Source organism: Pectinophora gossypiella, chromosome 5 (assembly GCF_024362695.1).
Source record: "Pectinophora gossypiella chromosome 5, ilPecGoss1.1, whole genome shotgun sequence".
Taxonomy (NCBI): domain Eukaryota; kingdom Metazoa; phylum Arthropoda; class Insecta; order Lepidoptera; family Gelechiidae; genus Pectinophora; species Pectinophora gossypiella.
In genome coordinates this window covers 15,280,357-15,302,387 of record NC_065408.1, presented here as the reverse complement: position 1 = coordinate 15,302,387, position 22,031 = coordinate 15,280,357, and the positions used below count along the sequence as shown (strand labels likewise).

Below are 22,031 nucleotides of genomic sequence, written 5' to 3'. Positions count from 1 at the left end.
TCAGATCCTGACTTCCTTGACATGGGACCCCCTTGGGTATATCTCCTTTCGAACAAAAAAAGAATTATCAAAATCGGTTCATTTACGACGAAGTTATGCCCGAACAAACATAAAAAAAAAAAAAATATACGGTCGAATTGAGAACCTCCTCCTTTTTTGAAGTCGGTAAAAATAGCGTTTAACTAATGACGCGAGCGAGTGCAAGCGGTAACAATTCGAGAGAGGCATCTAAACTAAACTGAGGCGTGCCAGAGCCATTGCTCATCATGCGATATGCTGGCACCTCGCGCGCACTTCTAGGAAATCCCATTGGTGCGAGTTATAAGCGGTAGCGGTGGCGGGAACCAGTATTTTTTTTTTTTTAGTTTTATATATACTTCTATTTTGCGATGGGACCTTCTAAAATAACTTCATTAACATACTTACCTACTTTATGAAACTAAAGGCGTAAAAAATACAACTATAAGAAATGGGATAAAGTAGAAATGCAGTTCAATGTGATAAGAGTTCGTGTTTTTTTTATGACAGATCAAGGATTTTACTTTAGATTTTATAACGAATTTTGCTTATTTTTAGTCAAACTCCGTTACTGTAAATAACTGTGTACGGTCATACACTCCGTCCGGTCATATGACTGCGATACCGATCCTGCCGGCGTGGTCGACGATTTCCCTCAATCGGCGCTTATCGCTGTCGACCCAAATACTATTCCTCTCAGACGGCGCCCTGTGCCGAGGTTCGCGCCCAACTGGGCACCCTCAGGCCTGTTGTCTTAAACGTTGTACTGGGTGAGAGCCTTCAGCGCTCCCCATTTGTCCGGCCAAGTAGTTAATGCCATCTGCGGCAATTCTACAATAAGTCACGTCAAAAAAAAAATCGCTTCAACTTACACCACAAGTAGTTATGTCGTCCGTCTGTCTATATCCCTCGTTCGTCAACAAGACAAGCGACTGCGATAGTATATCGAGCGAGAAATGTAATAAATCGCACGCGAATTAAATAAATCTTAATTAGATGCATTATTTCTGGGAATTTTTCGACTAATTATATTGGCAGGTCATGCATTTTATGTTAGTACTATATAATATACGTCACATGACGGATGATCAGCTGTAGATGCGAACATCTCACTTCGTATCTAGCTAGCGTTATCCCGTTGTCACAGAGTCCGTTTCTTTAACCTGAATGTTTGACAGGTCCAGTTTTTGCAGAATTTCCCTGAGTGTTGTATGTAGGAATATTTACCTTCGGCATTCATTTCATTATTCCGTTAATATGCGGTATTGAAAAACAGCGTATCTTTTCGTGGAACAGACAAATTGATTTGTCTTTGTCAATTCCACGATAAAGAAGAAGGAATGGTCCTACATTTCTCAAACGTCGTTTGTTTGTTTGTATACTCTTTATTGCTTTAAAAAACAAAGCAAATTTACATATGATTTATCGTTACATAAAGCATATAAGCGAGCTTATCCCTAATTCATTTAATCGTCGTCATTTTTAATTCATAATTAAAAATCGATAATAATTTAAAAAGAAAAATTACATTGCTTTTTAATTATCTTACTGACTTCTTTATCTATTTTAGAATTTGTCTTTGACCTAGTTTAATACCCTATTGCCATGTACCTAAATGTATTTTCCTTTATGTAGGTTCCATCACTTTGTCTCCGGTTCGCCGGAGGCCCGTGTTGCTCTAAGCTTATATATATTATCGTTTGAACTGGACTCTACAATTCATTCTGCTTTCAATGTTTACCCGACAGCACACCCTGGATACTTTTGTGTATGTGACATCATCATACGATTCAAGTCTAAACTATTTTCGAGGGGGGTGAGGTAAACTACCTCAGACGCTGGTGGGGAGCGGAGCGTTCCCTTCTATACGTAGTATTATTCGTTATTCCATGAACTCTATATAAAAAGCTATACGAAGCACAAAGTAATAATACCTTCAAACTTTGCTACTAATAGTCCTATTTTAGATTACGTCGAATTAGCAAATAAAACTGCAAGGCATTCGTTCTAGACTATAGTTGGCACAGACGACAGAGCAACACAAGTTGTGATTGAGTTGTCATTAGATTGTATCAGAATAGGGACCGACTGCAGTATAAGGCCCTTTATAAATAGATCGTGCTAATCGTACGGAATGTCTGTACCTTTTATAAGAACGAGTGTGTAGATATAGAAGAATAGCAATAGCCTGTCTTTTTCTTCTATCATGTGGGATGATGAGGTTGGTACTCCACTTCTCTACCCTGGTTTCAGGGTTACTATTGAGCCGCCAAAGGCCCCTTGGCTCATGTAACGACTACTTATTTACATCAGTAAGTTGTAAACGGGACCAACGTCCAATAGCCTGTTATAGAACATGATAAAACGCTTGAACAGTGTTTTGGCTGGAGATAATCGACGCCTTTCCATCAAGCCTAACTAAGATTTAGGAATTGTATTGGAGACATTAAGAAAATTACGATTAAGATTGTGTATTTACGGAGATAGAAATAAAAGCATATTTTTAATAGCTTAGTTGCGCATGCCCGAGCAAAGGCTTTATTCAGGGTAATGAAAGCAGTTATCCTCAATTACCCACAGACATAAACAAATTAAACAACTATGAACTTTATGTCAAACGATGGGATCCAGCTTCACTCGAGTTCCGTGGAAGATCTTATCTTTGGTTCCAATTATGTGATGTGCTCGAATTTGCAAGTATAATTGGATCAGCGTCTGTCTCGAGTGTTGCCTACAGGCACCAATTGACAGTTGAATTGTAACTGCGGCTGGGTTTGTCTTATTGTGGAGTCTAGATGTATACATTGCCTATGTTTATAAACTAAGTACGTTGATTTGGAAGAGCATAACATAACATAAGCTCATAACGGCTTCCGTGGTCCAGTGGTTGAGCGTTGGGCTCACGATCCGGAGGCCCCGGGTTTGAATCCCGGTGGGGACATATCACAAAAATAACTTTGTGGTCTCTAGTTACGTTAGGACTATGCGGCTTCGGAAGGCACGTTAAGCTGTTGGTCCCGGTTACTAATCACTGATGCAAGTACGTAGTCGTTACATGAGTCACTAGTCACTCATTAATAACCTTGACAGCAGGGTTGATGAGGTTGATAGGTAATCTACCTTACAACCCACACGATAAAAGAAGAAGAAGACATAACATAACAACTATTTAGTGACAGTACAACCAGTAGCAAAATTGTGATATGATAGCACCCAATGGCTCTACAAACGCAGACGAGGCACTTGACCCCAATAAGACAGACGAAAATAATCGCCAATTAATGTTATTGGCCACCAATGGTGATGTTTATCGCCTCTACACCACTATTGATAAATGTCTTAATAACTGTAACAGACAAATAGAAAGGGAACCAAATGATTGATTTTATAGTGATTGAGCGAGATGAGTAACTTGGTAGCGTTGCCTTTTAAAATGATATGACAAGATTCGAATTTTAATCATAAAGATGAAAGATTGATTAAAAATAGAAGGTTAGTTTAAAAATCCTATTTTTTTTCCAATTGCAATTTAATTTCCAAATAAATATATTGTTTATATTTTTCCAGGTTATAATAAATAAAATGATTCATATTCACAAAATGAAAAATAAACTCGTAAGAAAGGTGAGTCGCTTGATTCATTGGTATGTCTCGAATTCGATAACCAGCATAGAATATCGCAAATGAAATCTAACAAATTACCAATTTTCGATGATATAAGAACCGTAACAGACGATAATAAACAGGTATAAGTCAATAACCCTGTTTAGTTTTTGCTCCGACTTGTGCTAGCTCAAAATATTTGATATGCTAATTCTGACGGTGAATGACATAATAAGGTTAACGTTCAGACGTACTGGATGCCCAAACTTGAGATAACACGACAAGAGATGATCTTGATATAATAATCTTTATCAAAAGTGATCTGATATATAATTATATCTTTTATGCTCCATTTCACGCTCAATTTGTGATAAAAATCGAGTCAACACCTCCATTTGCAGTCGCGTGAAAATATTAACGCAGTTTATTTACTTATCTACCGGCAGTATTGCACATTGGCGTAGACGCCGCCTTAGCGTTTGGTTTTTTTTCAAGATCGTATGTTCAGGCGACGCGACTGGTTGAATGTGCGTTATATTTCAAATAAAATAAGATTCTATTTTTACGGTTTTTACAAATATGAAAGGCAAGATGTTTACCGTCACAAAAATCCGGTTGACCTTCCAATTGGAAACTATCAGACCTATGCAACGTATGTCTTCCATACCGAAGCAAATCATACTGAATGGTATGGAATGGTATCATACCGAAGCAAATCGAAAATTATTGAATCGGGCAATAAAGTAACAGAATATGACCTATACAATGTCAACGATCACTTTACTGCAGGTGGTATGAAACTGAAAAGACCAAGTCGTCTTGATACTCGATAATACCAATGTCACGATATAAGTAGGCTATGTTTACTTAACAAACATCTGTGTAAATGTACCGTAGTCATAATTGGCGGTGACGTCTTCATGTGTCTTCTTACTGGTGGAATGTCTTTGATGAGTTTTTTAGAGAGATACTTTTTTAGCTTAAAAAAAAATGCGATTCTAGCTACAAGATAATTTTTCATAGATTTTAGCACACATAAGTACAAAAAAGTTTAACAGAACACAAAATGCAGTAAATAAAACTCACGTAAACGATTTAGATTCAAGAAGATATTGCGCGTTCCAGTCAGGATTTTATTTTATTTAGGTCCTAGAATCCATTGCGGAATTGCCTGACTGGGTCACGAGACGTAATTAGGCTTCATAAAATTGGTAGGCCACCAAAGTACAGTCAAACTGGTTCCACGGAAAGCTCCGGTTATGAATACGGATTGACTCATTAGACCAATAGCAGCCTGATGATAAAATTTGCTATGCCATGTAGATTCCAGCTAAGTGAATGTAAAACATAAAATGCAATGTGTTCTGGGAGGCGCCAATGCCAAAACAGTTATTATATCTAGACGAATTCAAGCGCCAGAAGGCTCATTGAACAAATTGATTCAATTTAAAATGCGAACGCTAAAAAATCCCATGTACTAATTGAACGGTGTAATTGAAAGATTGATGTAAGTATGAATGGCTCTAAAACGAAATGGGGATGATATTGCACAAAACATAACATTATATTTTAGGCGTCGTGTTTTAATGTTTATTATAGATTGGCCTTGGAAGGAATTCACTATTTGGTTTGACAAAACAGCGTACTTACCTACGCTATTTAGTCATGTCCTATAACAATCAATCAAATATTATGTGTCCATCTTTGGACTTCGTATCAACAGTGGCTGCAAGTTGTCTTTGATTACTTGTGGCTCTGCCCACCCCATTAGGGATTACGGGCGTGAGTTTATGTATGTATGTATGTATGTAAATATTATGTGTCCGGGCTTGAAATCAGCGACTCGGAGTCTAAATAGTGATGATATCACGGTTGTCGGAAGAGATCTCTAATAGGTGTTGTGTAAGCAGGGCCAGATGATGTCAACAGTCACAGAATTGATCCCAATCGGCGAGGAATGCGACACTTTATGGGTTCAGATATGAGCGACGGGGTCTGACGACGGTGTCATTCATGGGAATTGGCTAATTTTGGCGCCACCAGTGTTGACTTTGAATTGACGGTCTTAAGTGCCACTGATTCAAAAAAGTTTCGTATCCAGAATAAAACTTTTACCAGCTCACATATCTTTAAGATCATGGCATGAGTTTTGCGGTTTGTTTTAGGTCGTTAAATATAAATTACATAGAATAATCAGAAAATACAAAAATTTATAAAAATATTGTTATATACCAAAACGAAACAGCTGTAAATGCAATAGCAATGATTTAAGGAAATTCAAAGTACTTATTGAAATCCAAGACGGTATTTTTTAAAAGTTCGTACCTTGTACCACGAGCCATTTCTCTATTGAGAAGTTTCATTTTATATTTTTCAATTAGATCCGCGAAGGTCGTGGACTCAATGAAGCGGACGCGAAGTAAAATAAATTATTTCGTGCGTTTCGTGCACTAGATCTAGTGTAGTGACTCAATGTGTGGGTAGACGAAGAAAATAAGAACACGGAAGAAGTTACTCGTATTCACGATAGGGAATTTTGTTTAGCTAATACTGTTGTAAAAATATACAATTTGACGTTTGACAGCAAAGAAGATTGTTCGGTACAGTATAATCCGGTATGTACTGAAATCTTTGAAAATGAAAACAGAAGCTTTTAATGTATTTGACTACAAAGAAAAAGAATTGTTTTTATAAATTAATAATTTTTTCAAATTTTTAAATGCCTTTATTAATTAAAAAAACTACAAAATATTTAATATTTCAGAATGCACCGTTTTACAAATAAATAAGTATACAGACGAATCAGCCTTTACAAAACCATTCATTTAAAAAATCTAACACAATACAATGCAACTACCCAGAAAAATATAACATGAGCTTCCTTCTACCAACCTATACGCGTGTTGCAACATGCGATATAATTAGGTTCAATACCCGATTGCCCAACAACTGCAAAATCCATACTGTCCTGTTAATTACCAACATTAAGACATCATAAAGCAGACGTGTCTACCATTCTGCCCTAGTTTCGAGTTCACTGGTACAGTTAACGTCAAAACAAATCTCACTGCTGAAACTGTTAAGATTATCTCAACAATGGTGATTTAAAGCTTTGTTTCAATTGTTTGACTGGGTCAAAACAAAGTATAAAATGCTGCAACTTCTTTTTAATTTTAGATTTTTTTTCGAATTTTATTTATGAATTAAGTAACAATGCATATGACGTTTGACCGCTTTTGTTGATGAAGTCACAGGACAGTATTTCTATACAAAATCTAAAGAAAACTTTCGTTTTGACGTTTCGTAAAAGTACCTCATTTGACTAGGTTGTCAAGTAGCCTATTGCATTGGTCTAGTCTAAAATAGAAGGAGGTTATTGTCATCGGAATTTAAAAGTACTTTTGTTATTATATCCATAACAAAGTTGTCTCTAAACAAATTGAGAACGCTTTATTTATTGATATAGATAGTTTGTATAGTACTTTGAAGTTTTAATATTTTACCATAACCTGAATTCCTCTTCAGCTTTAAATCTTTTCCTTCTAAAGTTAGCTTTACCTAAGTTCCACTCCTCACCAGCTATGTTTAAGTGCCATGTAATAGGGAGCGAACCCATTACTATTAAACGGGCACAAACCCTGAAAACCACGTGATTTAATTGTCTATGATCCAAACAAATTTAAAGCCATAAAAGTCGAATTCAGTGGTTTAGAGCATTCAGTGGTTATCATGGATTCACCTGGAGCTAAAAAAAGATGTTTGTGTTTCATAGCTACAAAATGGGTTCCTTTTATCCGGTTTGACAGTACTGAGCGACCGCGGGACTATGCCACTATGTCAGTAGGTATCTGAAGACGTCACTTGGCGCTTTACCATCTGACTCGCTATAAAACATTATACGCCTTCCTGTATTCCTTGGTTAACCCAGTAGTTAACCCGGTGCTAAACCAGATCATACTGCGGTAATGAGATCGCGGTCTGTGGAGAAAACTGCGGTAGATTTAGCATGGATATTTGCTTCATTAGCGATGTAATGTGAAGACTTTTCATTTGCGTTCCGTAGATTAAGAGTCACTTCTAATTAATTCGACCTCGAAGTTTTCGAAAGATTTCAGTTTTGGTTAATGCATTTTTTATGGTGTTGTAATATGACGCAATTTTTTTATTTACTACTTTCTCCAGCTCTCCCCAGACTTATTGTTTACTTCCTACGATATGGTATTTGATTTGATTATCAATCTGGCTAAAATTTCCAGAAATTCCAGATAGAGTTGCTTGCAACTGGATTAGGCAAAATACATAGTATCGTTTTTTAGTATAATTTTATATTACTTAGTTACACACATAACAATGCAACACACACTACACACTACACACACACACACACACACACACTACACTAAAGATTATTCACTATTTAGAGGTGATGAGTTTAGAAAAAGTATCTGTAAGTTGTCATTAGGTTATTTCTTAGTGTGATGCTCTGTCGCGGAGCCACCACCTCCAATTCAGTTGAAAACGATATAGATTACTGTACGTACCATGTACATAGTGTACGTGAAAAGATTTTATGTGTACGTGCTATAATTAGAAAGAAAACAACAAATTAAAGTGGCTTCGCTGGAGAGCATACTCCCCAGCGGAGCCACTCAGTTTGCATACTTCGAGATGTTTTCTTCCTGTAAATTGAAGTATAGTTTGATGTACGTACTACGTACATAGTGTACGTGGAAAGATTTTATGTGTACGTGCTATAATTAGAAAGAAAACAACAAATTAAAGTGGCTTCGCTGGAGAGCATACTCCCCAGCGGAGCCACTCAGTTTGCATACTTCGAGATGTTTTCTTCCTGTAAATTGTAGTATAGTTTGATGTACGTACTACGTACATAGTGTACGTGAAAAGATTTTATGTGTACGTGCTATAATTAGAAAGAAAACAACAAATTAAAGTGTATATGACGGCATGAACAAAACGTGAAGCGCTGAAGATTTTAAGAAACAATCTCCTTGCGAGAACTTTTTATCTATGCACAAACTACTAAGAGAACCTATTTCAGACGAACGTCTCTCATACAAAACAAAGAGCCTCAGAATTTAGAGTATGACACTTGATTTGACATATAAAATTATATTGCCACACGCAAAAATAATTGTGGGGTTGCCATAGTAATGATATGGCACGGCGTGGCAGTAGTGATAGCTTTAAATTATTTAGATTACTTTAAATTTTGATGACAAGGTTTGGTGACGGATCGGTACGGCACTGACAATCTATGTCAAATCTGTCATAGATACACGGCCGGAAATTTGCGTTGAATAAATTCCGTAGTTAGCCTCTCAACTAGGAAACTGTGATATCCATACAGTATGAGTGTAAGATAAGTAAGCGAAAAGACGTTATATTTCACCAGTTTCCTAAAAGTGAGCTAGGAAGAACTCTAGAAGTGCAGAAGTTACAGTGTTTGTGTGATGACAATTTGCGAAGGCTTAGGACTACTGGGAACAATTGTGTTTGCCATGCGGATTGCACAAAGACATTTTTATTAAAAACTTTCCGGGTCTCTCAAGATTAGCAGTGTTATTATAAACAAAATATTAAAGGGTACAGATGTCTCTAGATTAGAGAGTTTAGATGAAAGTTTGCCATTAATGCAAAAAGGCATATTTAAAATAATAATAATAAAGCTCTATTTCAGAAAAAAAATCCATAAAACATAAAACAAAATTAAAAAATAAAATGTTATACAAGTAAACTGCAGTCTTTTTTTTATAAACCTTGTCATCAAAATTTAAAGTAAGTAATCTAAATAATTTAAAGCTATCACTACTGCCACGCCGTGCCATATCATTACTATGGCAACCCCACAATTATTTTTGCGTGTGGCAATATAATTTTATATGTCAAATCAAGTGTCATACTCTAAATTCTGAGGCTCTTTGTTTTGTATGAGAGACGTTCGTCTGAAATAGGTTCTCTTAGTAGTTTGTGCATAGATAAAAAGTTCTCGCAAGGAGATTGTTTCTTAAAATCTTCAGCGCTTCACGTTTTGTTCATGCCGTCATATACACTTTAATTTGTTGTTTTCTTTCTAATTATAGCACGTACACATAAAATCTTTTCACGTACACTATGTACGTAGTACGTACATCAAACTATACTACAATTTACAGGAAGAAAACATCTCGAAGTATGCAAACTGAGTGGCTCCGCTGGAGAGTATGCTCTCCAGCGAAGCCACTTTAATTTGTTGTTTTCTTTCTAATTATAGCACGTACACATAAAATCTTTCCACGTACACTATGTACGTAGTACGTACATCAAACTATACTTCAATTTACAGGAAGAAAACATCTCGAAGTATGCAAACTGAGTGGCTCCGCTGGGGAGTATGCTCTCCAGCGAAGCCACTTTAATTTGTTGTTTTCTTTCTAATTATAGCACGTACACATAAAATCTTTTCACGTACACTATGTACATGGTACGTACAGTAATCTATATCGTTTTCAACTGAATTGGAGGTGGTGGCTCCGCGACAGAGCATCACACATTTCTTAGTCTGAATTTATGTTACGTATATTGTTTATTTAGACTTTCAAAAAAAATATAATAGAAATACAAATGATTTATTGCGATCATGTGTTCGTACAAATTGTGGTGTTGTAAAAATACAGAAGTATGTATTATAGTATCAAGTTATCAACATGGACCCGGTAAGGGCACTGAAACTGGTAGAGAGGACAACATACTTAATTATTAGTCAGTGATATAGTTTATATTTATCATACTATATTTTAACAATATTATTGCACTTATATTTTAAGTATTGTTTTATATGTTTATTATGATTTAATTTATAGAATGTTATTAAGAATATTCATTTTATTTATCATTTATATACTCATTAACTGTGCAATAGCTTTTAATATATCAATAGATGATGAAATCGCGTACCAAAATAACCAACATAAGTGTTGTTAATGTTCGTCTTTGTGTAGATGAAAGCATTTCACCAATCTACGTAAACAGTTCCTAACTTACAACGGAGCCAGACGTCGCCGTCGATAGCAGTCTAACACCTGTTACACGCATTCTTTAGCAAAAGTGACTTAGATCATACTAAACATACATTTGAATTATTTATGCGAAAAATTGTTACATTTCTAGAGAACAATAGCAGATGGAACGAAGAGACATTTCACGGTCTACTAAACGAATAATAGGCAATCGATATGTTTTACTAAAAATACTTGAGTTGATGGTCATGTATGGACAGCGATAAGGACATAGAATATATGCTGTTTTCGTTTTGGGTAATCAAGTGGAATGTACAAATGTGGACTCCCCTTATCTACTCTTTATAAAGATGAGCTTTTAAAAGCGGATGGATTACTGAACTATCATTACAAAGTTCATTACATTTATCTTAAGACATCAATATCAGCGATTATAGACGCAGAAGATAGCTGGAACCGATTGGATGCGTAAGGCTGAGGATAGGGCTTTGTGGCGCGCTGTGAGAGACGCCTATGTCCAGCAGTGGACTGCAATGGGCTGATGACGATGATGATAGATGCGAGGATGAAGATAGATTATATGTGGTACTTATTGTGTAACAGACGTTAGACACACACTACTTTCGCCCGTAATTAACCTATTCAAAAACCTACCCTATTTATAAGTTCCTACCTACCATTACTACTATTTTACCTACCTATTTAAGTTCTAAGATGAATATCCACAATACATAACGTACTAAAGGCATCCTTTACATGGATATTATCGTGAAAACAAAACACCGTGTAATACAAGCAAAAACCGCTAAAGGCATCCTTGACCTCAATACAGATTACGATGGCAAACTTGATTAAGATAATGTTACTGACAATGACAACAATAGAGCGAATATAAAACCAGCACATGTGAGTTATTAATTCTAACATAATATCTAACCAAACAGATGTGTATCATCTTTAGAATAACAGTCGGGGATAATATAAACATTCTAACTATTTCTACCGATATCCCACGCTCAACTACGGTGGTCTAACTATTTATCTGGATCTATTTAGAGTTCAATGGTAATGGACAGACGGACGGGCAAGCTGTCTCTATCGGCTCGCGTATCTTTTTATAAAGTAACGAGAGGGTATTGAGATTGTTTGTTCTGTGACTTGTAGCTGTTTCTTTGCGGATACTTGAGATGTCTGCTGATTCCTCAGCTCCACCTATACCTACGTAGATAGCGTCTATAAAGTGTTTGATTTCATTGGTGTTGTTTTATGTTTCATTGTGTTGGACTTTATGTTCTCACAATGTTGCTGATTTCGCGAAATATGAAGAAACGGACTGATATAGCGTACTAACCTTACTTTGTCTACGTGGTTGCTTGGTTTATTTTTTGAAAAATCCGACTGGCTCATTTTTTCAAAACAAAACCACTGTTGACATCTGCAGCATAAATCTCTATTGGACTGAGTAAAGTTACAAGTCGTCGAAAGATAAGTTGCAGCTACTTTTAGTCGTATAACTAGACAAGAATATGTTTATAGGTCCTCCTCCTCGGGAGTCGCCTTAAATGTAACATTTATAATTAAATTTTAAGCATTAAATTACAATATTAAATAACGTAACGCGCGGATCTGTAAAGTTACATTATAGGCGCGAATACTTGCGGTGAGGGAGAACCTTTGGTGTACGTAACAAGTTATAGATATGAGTTCCAAATACAAAATAAAAACGTTTAAAACTTAAGGAGTCGCAGCCAAAAGGGAGCAACAATTTACCCGTAGGCCGCCTTTATTTTACAAACACAATAATGACCTCATTAAAATTCGTTCGTCTACATTACATACATTGTTTCTCGGAATTAGTTCTTGGAACCGTGAAATAGACGCCGACGCGTACATATTTGAGGTTTATGTTGTGAATGAATATTATGCTGAATTTTAATTATGCTCGTATCAAGTTAAAGTTCATCAACATCTCCTTAGCGTTATCCCGTGTTCACGCAGTCCGCTCCAACCCGCAAAGGAAAAACAAACCCAATATAGGTTAGGTTAGTTTGAAGTTTATGAAATAATAATTTAATGGCAATAATAACACGATGAACTAAGTACCCGCGTTTCACTTTTTTTTTTAATCATCTGTATCGCCGCCTGTTATTTTTATTATTTATTTTATTTACAGCGTCAGTCATAGTTTCATATTAGAAGCGATGCCAATATGACCCTTTATTATGTGCGCAGTGAATTTTATCTCAGGATAAGTCCGTGTTGAAATGATTCAATAAAAACAAGCATCTATTCCCGAACAGGTGTTTATTACGATATTTATAAATGAGCAGAAAACGACATCACCTTGCAGATTTAACAAAACAACAAGTGTTAACGTTTCGTATATCGCAGTGGTGACCAAGCAAGCGCAACCATCCATACGATTTGCATCACATTACGTATTCTCTGTAGCATCTATTTGCGAAGTTACTATCTATTCATATGTTAATGCCAAGGAAGAACGACTCGACTGACTTATTTCAGCGGGCAAATTGCAGTGTCTGGGAGCGAAGCTCGGAAATAAGAGGTTAGATAAGGCGATAATACTTCTTGGTTATACAGTTGCATTGCGCTGCTATGTTCCTGCCATAAATTGCAGTCGTGGTTCTAGAGTCTCTGTGTTTGGCGTACAAAGTGTGCGATTTAACCAAGCGCCTTGGGTTGGGTTGGGTTGCTATCTTAGTAATTAAGACAGAGTAACCTAAATCATTGAGTCACTATCATCATCATCAGCCGTACGACGCCCACTGCTGGGCATAGACCTCCCCCAAGGATCTCACAGTGTTGAGTCACTGTATCTACTACTATATGAGTTAGAAATTGTTGTATAGAGATAGCAAAAGTCGACGGTATATTTTTTTTCCACATATTTGGACTGTCTTTTGGACACTAAGTAATAGTTATTGATCGAGAAGCAAACAGTTTTATCTTTAATATACAGGGTGTTAGTGACATCGTAACGAAAACTTTGAGGGATGATTCAGGCCATGATTCTGAGTTGATATCAAGTGGAATTTTGCGTCGCAAAAGTATGGAATGGGAAACAATTTAAAAAAAACACAAAATTTTTCATGAATTTTCCGACAGGAAATTCCACTTAATATCAACTCAGAATCATGGTCTGAATCATCCCCCTCAGTATTTGTTACAGTGTCACTAAGACCCATACCTACTTGTATGGCTACCTGTATGTACTGGTACGGGGTGTAAGTGACATCGTAACGAATACTGAGGGGGCTGATTTAGCTCATTATTCTCAGTTAATATTAAGTGGAATTTTCGTTCGCAAAAGTATAGAATTGAAAATAATAAAAAAGTAAATAAAAAAAAAACACGAATTTCGCGACGGAAAATTCCACTTGATATTAACTCAGAATCATGGTCTGAATCATTCCCCTCAGTATTCGTTACGATGTCACTAACACCCTGTATACCTATTGTAATATTGTATTGCATTTAGCTCATTTACAAAGGGCTTAACGAGTGGTATTTAAAACAACAAGATACATGTGTACATTCATCTGACTGAACATTTGGTGTCAATGGATAATACCCCGGAAAATGTCGTCATATTTTAAGAAGCTCGACTTAGATATAATCCTTTCCGACGTAAACGCATGCTTAATTGTGTGTGATCTTTGATGTTGTTTTACGACCTCAGCTGCTAGGCTCGCTATTTAGTCTATTGATAGGTTTAGAGCGAAGTTGTTAGTGGTTCTATTTTGAGGAAATATTTACCAGTAGAGCGGAGATTTAGTGGGCCACTAGGATTCTTTAGATGTCTCGCTTGTAATTTAGATTTTTAACCCTAAGGTGTAGTTTATCGAGTGCATTGCGCGGTTAATTCCAAACTACGCTTTAGCACGCATACGTGGATATGCGCCACGTCTCGATAAACAAAACTTCCGGGGTACAACACAACATAGCATCCCGCCTCCTCTAGTTATTAAGTAACTTGTAATGTATACCTACATTAATTTTAAAGATATGTTGCTGTTGCGGTTTCTTGTCATTTCTTCTCCTCAGCCATAAGATCTTGGAAATTACGTAGATTCAAAAATGTTAAATTGACTGTCAACAAGTTTATCCATGATAATTACGTTGAATAAATAAATGTTTCTGATTTCGCCCATTTCCGATGAGATATGCAGATGTGTACAGTATGTACACCCACTATGCTATCTCCTACCTTTTGCCAAACCCTGACTGGTAGACTGTTCATCGGCTTAAGCCAATAATTATTAAATGTTAGGAATAGTGTATATTTAGGTATAGACGTTTTCACCGGTATGGTACTAACAATAAAGCTGGAAATGGCTGCTTAACTGTTTAAATCCCGAGTAGGTCAACTGCAGAAAATAGCAGCTCTAACTTTGCCTGGCTTGTGTTGAATCTTTTATGGGAATATTGAATAGCTCTACACTTAAATATTAAGTTGTATATATCAACTTTGTAATTCTAACTTATTGCAATGATTCTTAAAATCAACTTGATTTTTGTCGTTATTGATTACATTGTTCAGTAAGCGATTTGGTGGTTGTTGGTGTTGTTGATTTAATGTTGGTGAGTCCTCTTGCTTCATCATCTCCCTAGTATTATCCCGTTTTTCACGGGGTCCGCTTACCTAACCTGAAGATTTGACAGGACCCGTTTTATACAGAAGCGATTGCCTGTCTGACCTTCCAACCTCTGCTCTTGCTCCTGAGTCCTTTTGCTTGGTATCAGGGTATGATAACGTATTATTAGCAAGTATGGTGATAAAGTAATGTTCTAGAAAAACGACGTTATCCACCATAAGTTTCGAGCCTCCTATTACATCACTGCAGCCAACTGTTGACGTGTATTGAACCTCGAAGCATGTTTGTCAAATTATCGTGGTGGCAACAAATGTTCAATATTTCACACGTTTTATTACTAGTATTGGCATTTTAGCCAATGTTTGTAAATGTGGTTATTTCGGGGTACGTTCTGTGTGGCCGGATTATAGTGTGGTGGACTTGAATAGGAAATGTTATGAGGTCCTTGTTCGACTTAACCGATATTATGTGAATTATTTACATGTGTAGCATTCTTTATTGTTGTTTCAATATTGTTAACTACCTTTTAAATTAATGACGTCTGAAAAAGCTCGTTGTTAGTTGGTTTATTGATGGCCAGTTAGCTAGCTAGCAGCTGTCTTTATCAGAAATTCAAGTGGATTTATTTTTCCAGTTTTAGTGTTTTGCTTGACTCACTCTTACTGGAGAATTCACAATACTAGTTTCATTGGTGGCTGCAGGTCTTCGTGGTACGTGAACATCATTTATTATTTATTTATTTATTTATAAAGGTACATACAACATTACAGTGTAATCCAATGCGCTGTATGACGCGCTGTATCATATTTTAATATAGACATTATCATCATTGGCCTTATAGACAGTATCGATGTTTCATCATCACTAATCAAGAGCCACGCTCTTGTCGGTGTAGAATTCTTCATGCTACTTTTTTTAGGGAAAATAGGGTAGTGGTTTCCCTCTAACCTTCCACCCCGCAGTACTCGATTGACGTTTCAAGTCTGAATATTATCTAATATTTCGCTAGACACAATCGCCATATGGTTGACGATGCGATGAGTCATTCCATCAATGAACAGCAATTGGCAAAAACCAATCTGACCAATATATGAAGGCCAGTCCAATTTTCATATGCAGACGTCTAATCAGATGCAATTTATATTTGCTGTTTGGGGTTCGTTAGATTTGCCAGTCAAGTAGAACAATTAGGATCCAAAAATCATTTCAGTTTTCAGGAAATGAATCAAATCAAATCAAATATACTTTATTGCACACAACATACAAAACAAATTCACACAGATGAAGATAGATACAGTACAATCTGGCGGCCTTATTGCTGAAATGAATCTATGAATGGTCACTTTCTGTGGGTATTTTGTTTAGATTCTTAGTTTGTTTTTCACGTAGATTAAAACTACATTAACCAAAGTAGATTTGCCAAATGGCATTAACTACTTGGAACCTATGAAAAGAGTACGTAGTTATGGCTATAATTTTTCGTTAAACAATTTATGTGTGTGGAAGTAAGTAACGAAATACTACTATACTCTGACTCTCGTTCTCTGACTTGTACAGACAAGTCAGAGAAACAGAACAAAATGTGTAGGTAGGTATGGTAGTATTTCGTTACTTACTTCCACACAGAATAAAATGAATAGAAGTGAAAAATATATAGTACAACTGTTTGTACTATAAATTTTCACTTCTATTCATTTTATTGATTGAACCTTATTAGTATGTCTACGTCATATATATTTGATGATAGATCAACCAATCCTCTTGTAGATTTCAGCGACTGGTTGACGACATTTCCATTGAAGAGATCGCCTGGTTAAGGTCGTTCCAGTTTAGTTTACAGTATGTAATAAATTCGAATCAAGCGCACTTGGGCGGGGCATTAAATTAATTAGCACTATTTGTTATTGTGTAACACCACTTAGCTGCGAATTAGTTCCTAATAGTTCTGGATCTAGCCTTGAAATTGAGACTATCTGGAAGTTTAATTGTCCAAGGTTCTTTCTTTTTAGGATTCCGCACCTCATAAGGTAAAACGAAACCCTTATAGGATCACTGTGTCGTCCGTGCGTCTGTCGGTCTGTTTTGGAGTTCAGAATTGAGGTCTTTAATAGTTTTAGCGAAGCGGAGTGTCTATTTTAGTAATAAAAGTAATTCAATAGAATTAATACAGACGATATAGCGGACGTTAGACGTCGTAATATGTAATCATTAGATGATCAGACGTTACCTACTGAATAAAGATATTTTTGAATTTGAATTTAGTAAAGTAGTATTTTTTTTGTGAGCAATAGTTTCTTACCTTGCAAGCAAAGAGTGCGTTCTGCCAGGTGGCCTTGTTGTCGCTGAAGAAGTAGCAGCTGTGGCCGAGTCGGATGAACTGCGGAGGACACACGTACGACATCTTGGTCGAGTTGCGGTGCCCGGCCACGCCACCACCTGCGGGGACAGAATTGATAATGCTGCATGACTTTTTACGACATAAATTACCCATAGTTATGTATGATCATATTACGTAAAAACTATGCTTTGGATAAATTGGGCTTAGTCTGAAGTCTAGGCGGTGTGCTGACATACCCACAATGTACGTTCGGTTCGATACGTTCCCGCACAAAATTGGCTATACGAGCTATTGCCGAGTACACAGAGCAGAAAATAATCATCGTTCAAGAGCTTGGGAATAATAAATAATAATAATCATCATCATCACCCTAGCATTACGTTTAGTTTTTCACAGAAGCGACTGCCTGTCTGACCTTCCAACCCACGGAAGGAAAGTTACATAGCTCCGAAATACATATCTCGGAAATGTGGGATTTATCAGGATGTTTTCCTTCACCACTGAGCACGCTAATAAATAATTAAAATATTTACATCAAATAGCCTACAGGTAGGTATGCCTTAAATATTATCGTGTGGCTGTTTCAAAGTTACCCAAAGTATAGACAATTATTCCCTACCTATTCTTATTATTATGGAGATTGTTACCTAGAAATAAGGCCGTCTATTGCACCTGCTCTTTCCATTTCAATTTTATTTTGTATTTCCTGTGCGTGCAATAAAGTAATTGTTACAAGTGATGTCTGTAAAGAGAAGCATGTCGGTGAAGAAATACGTACCTGGTCTAAGTGACTGCGCAGTGCCAAAAATAACAAATACTTACTTACGAATACGATTGTAATTTGTAGGAAAACAGAAAAAAGATTAATCAAGCATGTCCGCCCTAACATTTAGTAATTAGTGGCCAAATACATCAGAAAAGTGCGTGGCTGACATACTTAAATAATCTGCGGGCTCCATAGGATGTCTCTACATTATGTTATTAATTATTGAACTGTGAATACCTACTCAAACTGGACACATTCATGTTAAATATTTTTTATTGCTGTTATTATTTTGTTTCTTTTTCATTTGTGGCGTCCAACAAATTAAATAAATCTTTTTTCTTTCTTCTTCTTTAGTAAGTACTTATATTTATTGGAAACTTAGCTCGTCTCTAGAATTTATTTAATATCCGCTTTCTTTTTTTAAATTATTCTTTCCAATAGTAGAGCCAATACACTTACACTGTGCATAGTGCCATCACATTACTAACTTTATTTATTTTTTTACTTTCAAACTAGTTAATAGACGAAAAACGGATATATATGTTGAAATTTAACAGTTCCAATTTTGCCATTTCCGACGGAACCTTAAAACGAATGTTAATTTGTGAATAGTCGCGATGCCTTATAGAGAGGTAGATTAGCCGAAAATGGCGTCCAAGTAGGAGGACTGTATAGTCAACCGGTCTCAAGGTCAAGTTAGAATCGGAAACCTCGTCTGGCATTTAAAAGACCGCTTTTAGAAAAATGCATATTTTAAACGTCTACGTACGACCTCCGCGGTCCAGTGGTTGAGCGTTGGGCTCACGATCCGGAGGCCCCTGGTTGGAATCCCGGTGGGGACATACAGAAAAAAATACTTTGTGATGCCTAGTTTGGTTAGGACATTACAGGCTAATCACCTGATTGTCGCGCCCAACTGGGCACTCTCAGGCCTGTTGTCTTAAACGTTGTACCGGGTGAGAGCCTTCAGCGCTCCCCATTTATCCGGCCAAGTAGTTAATGCCACCTGCGGCAAATCTACAATAAGTCACGTCAAAAAAAATACCGAATAACTAACAACATACATTACTTAAAGTACTTCATACTTATACAAGAAGGAAAAAATCACCACTTTATAAGTAAATAAATGAATCCTTAGAAAATGTGCAGGCATTGCCTCAGGCAAATATATTTGTAATAATTTGTAATCATCGCACTGCGGTATGACGTAACAAGAAAATATTGTCGTTTGTAGAATATATGCTGTGGTATATTCCGCATATTATTAAATCTAAATAAAGGAACTTGGTGCGGTCTTTTATAAAGGTATTGCAACTTAAGCTTATGAAATACGATAGAGCTAGATAATTTAGGTACTTACTCGTATTTAAGTTTTATGGCTTGGGTACTATGTATTATTGTTTATTCCTGATTGTATATGACACGTTTACCTTGAAAATAAAATTATGTTTTTATTAAGTACTTTATTTATACAGCACGGGCCTAAAGCTATGATTTTCGAAATAGTTTTTCGAATTCATGTTTGGATTGTAAATTATAATCACGTGCTAACGGTGAAGGAAAACGTCGTGAGGAAACCCACATACCCGAGAGATGCGTTTCGGAGGTATGTGACCTAACCTGTTGTATTGGATTGGTTTTCCCTTCGCGGGTTGGAAGGTCAGACAGGCAGTCGCCTCTGTAAAAAACCGGACAAATCTTCAGGTTAGGTAAGCGGACCCTGTAATAACAGGATAACGCTAGGGAGATGATGATTGCTTTATTTATCTTCTATGCTGGACTGGAATACTCAGTTACGTATGTCCTTATGACTTGATATCAAAAGTGGCTGCAAGATGTCTTCAAAATTCAAGGATCAGGCTGTCTGACCACCGGAGCGGAGCGAGGCAGCAGCGGAGCGGAGAAACTGAGAAATATAAACCAATAGGATTGGTCAATATTTCTCTGTTTCTCTGCTCCGCTGCCCCGATCCGCTCCGGTGGACAGGCAGCCAGATTGTAGTCCGTACTCCGTACCCTCTTTAATAGACGAGGGTAGGCCTGTGTGTCGGTACGGCAATGCAGGACGGAAGACGCAAATCATAGGGACTGTAATTAACCACCGAAGCGGAGCAAGGTACGGAGTGGAGCGAGGCAGCGGAGCAAAGAAACGGATAAATGTTAACCAATAGGATTGCACAGACTAGTTCGCAATTCCCTGTATTGGTCAATATTTCTCCGTTTCTCCGCTCCGCTGCCGCGGCCCGCTTGTTACTAGACCTATCTGCCCGACAGTCAGTTGTCAAGATCACGGGTGGCTACCATTGTTATTCCTCGTCAACTCGCTCGAGCTCGTGGTTTCCATGGTTACAATCCGCCGATTTGCTATTACACTACACGATCGGGAAACGGGAGTTGGTGGGGAGTAACCATGGCAACCACCGTGACCTTGACGCATCTAGCATTTCAGGTTGGTATAATAAGCCCTTTAGACTGTGTGCACTATTACTGGTTGCTATTTCGAAAACATTTTATGTACTTAATTTGATAATAATTGGTAAAATTGTTGGTCATACTTACATTGTGATGAAAATACTATGAACAGCATCGTTGCAATCGCCATCACATTTCCTCTCCTTTCTAAGGCTTCCATTTTTAATTTATTCAACTAAACTGTCACTGTTTCACTTAATACTGTTTATTATAATACTCACTAAAATATTAAGTAACTATATTATTTCACTGTCACTATCTATTTAATAAAGACATTTTGAACTAGTGGAAATTGTAATTGGAAAATTTTAACACATTATTTTGGAGAAACTAAACACTGGGGTTGTTTTTGAAGATCTGCTGTTTTAAATCTGTAACAAAATAAAACGTAGTTTAATGTATTATCTTAAAATACTATAAATGATCTGCTGATTTCAATAAAAGATTGCTGCTGCAAAAAAAAAATACAAACATATTTATTGATTTTGTCGAGACAAAAATAATACCAATTCAACTGACGGTCTCAAAAGGCCACATTGAAACGAATATTAATTTATATATTGAATAAGCAATATTACAAGCTGATATTTGCGCATCATCATCATCATCATCAGCCGTACGACGCCCACTGCTGGGCATAGGCCTCCCTCAAGGATCTCCACGACGATCGGTCCTGCGCTGCCCGCATCCAGCGGCTTCCCACGACCTTCACCAGATCGTCGGTCCACCTTGTAGCAGACCTACCCACTGAGCGTCGTCCGACACGTGGTCGCCATTCTAGAACCTTTACGCCCCAGCGGCCATCGGTTCACCTCGCTATGCGCATATAAAAGTAAAAGAAAGTGTAAGAGACTGCAACCATAGAATAAAGAATAAGGAATATGTATAGAACGGCAACTCTCCGCTCGCCACCAGCGTCTGAGCTACGTTTATCTAAATATTGGAATTTCACACATTGTTTATTCAAAATATCTTTATTCAGTTGGTAACATAGTCAGATAGTTACATTTTGAGTCGACAATGAATACATAAGGAATATATTTTTGTCGAATGTCTCATCCGCTTAAAACTACTGCAGCTTCTCACAACCAGTACAATATAGCCGAAGAAAGTAGTTGCAAGAAAAACGACAGAAATTTAAAGTACAAGTACAAGTACAAGTTTCTTGCCAGTTTTCCGGTTTATGCCAAATTTTCACAAAGG

At 36.9% G+C, this 22,031-nt stretch overlaps 1 protein-coding gene across 2 annotated transcripts in view; it reads right to left on the bottom strand.

Annotated features, from left to right (window-relative positions):
- LOC126367066 (uncharacterized) overlaps positions 1-22,031 on the bottom strand; it is a 166,472-nt gene that overhangs the window by 57,361 nt on the left and 87,080 nt on the right. For both annotated transcript variants that reach the window (XM_050010461.1, XM_050010460.1), the window contains 2 exons: positions 20,916-21,199; positions 17,553-17,689 (listed from right to left, as the gene is read on the bottom strand). In XM_050010461.1, the coding sequence (XP_049866418.1) occupies positions 17,553-17,689; positions 20,916-20,988 (210 nt within the window). In that variant the 5' untranslated portion in view covers positions 20,989-21,199. The remainder of the gene's footprint in view (positions 1-17,552; positions 17,690-20,915; positions 21,200-22,031) is intronic.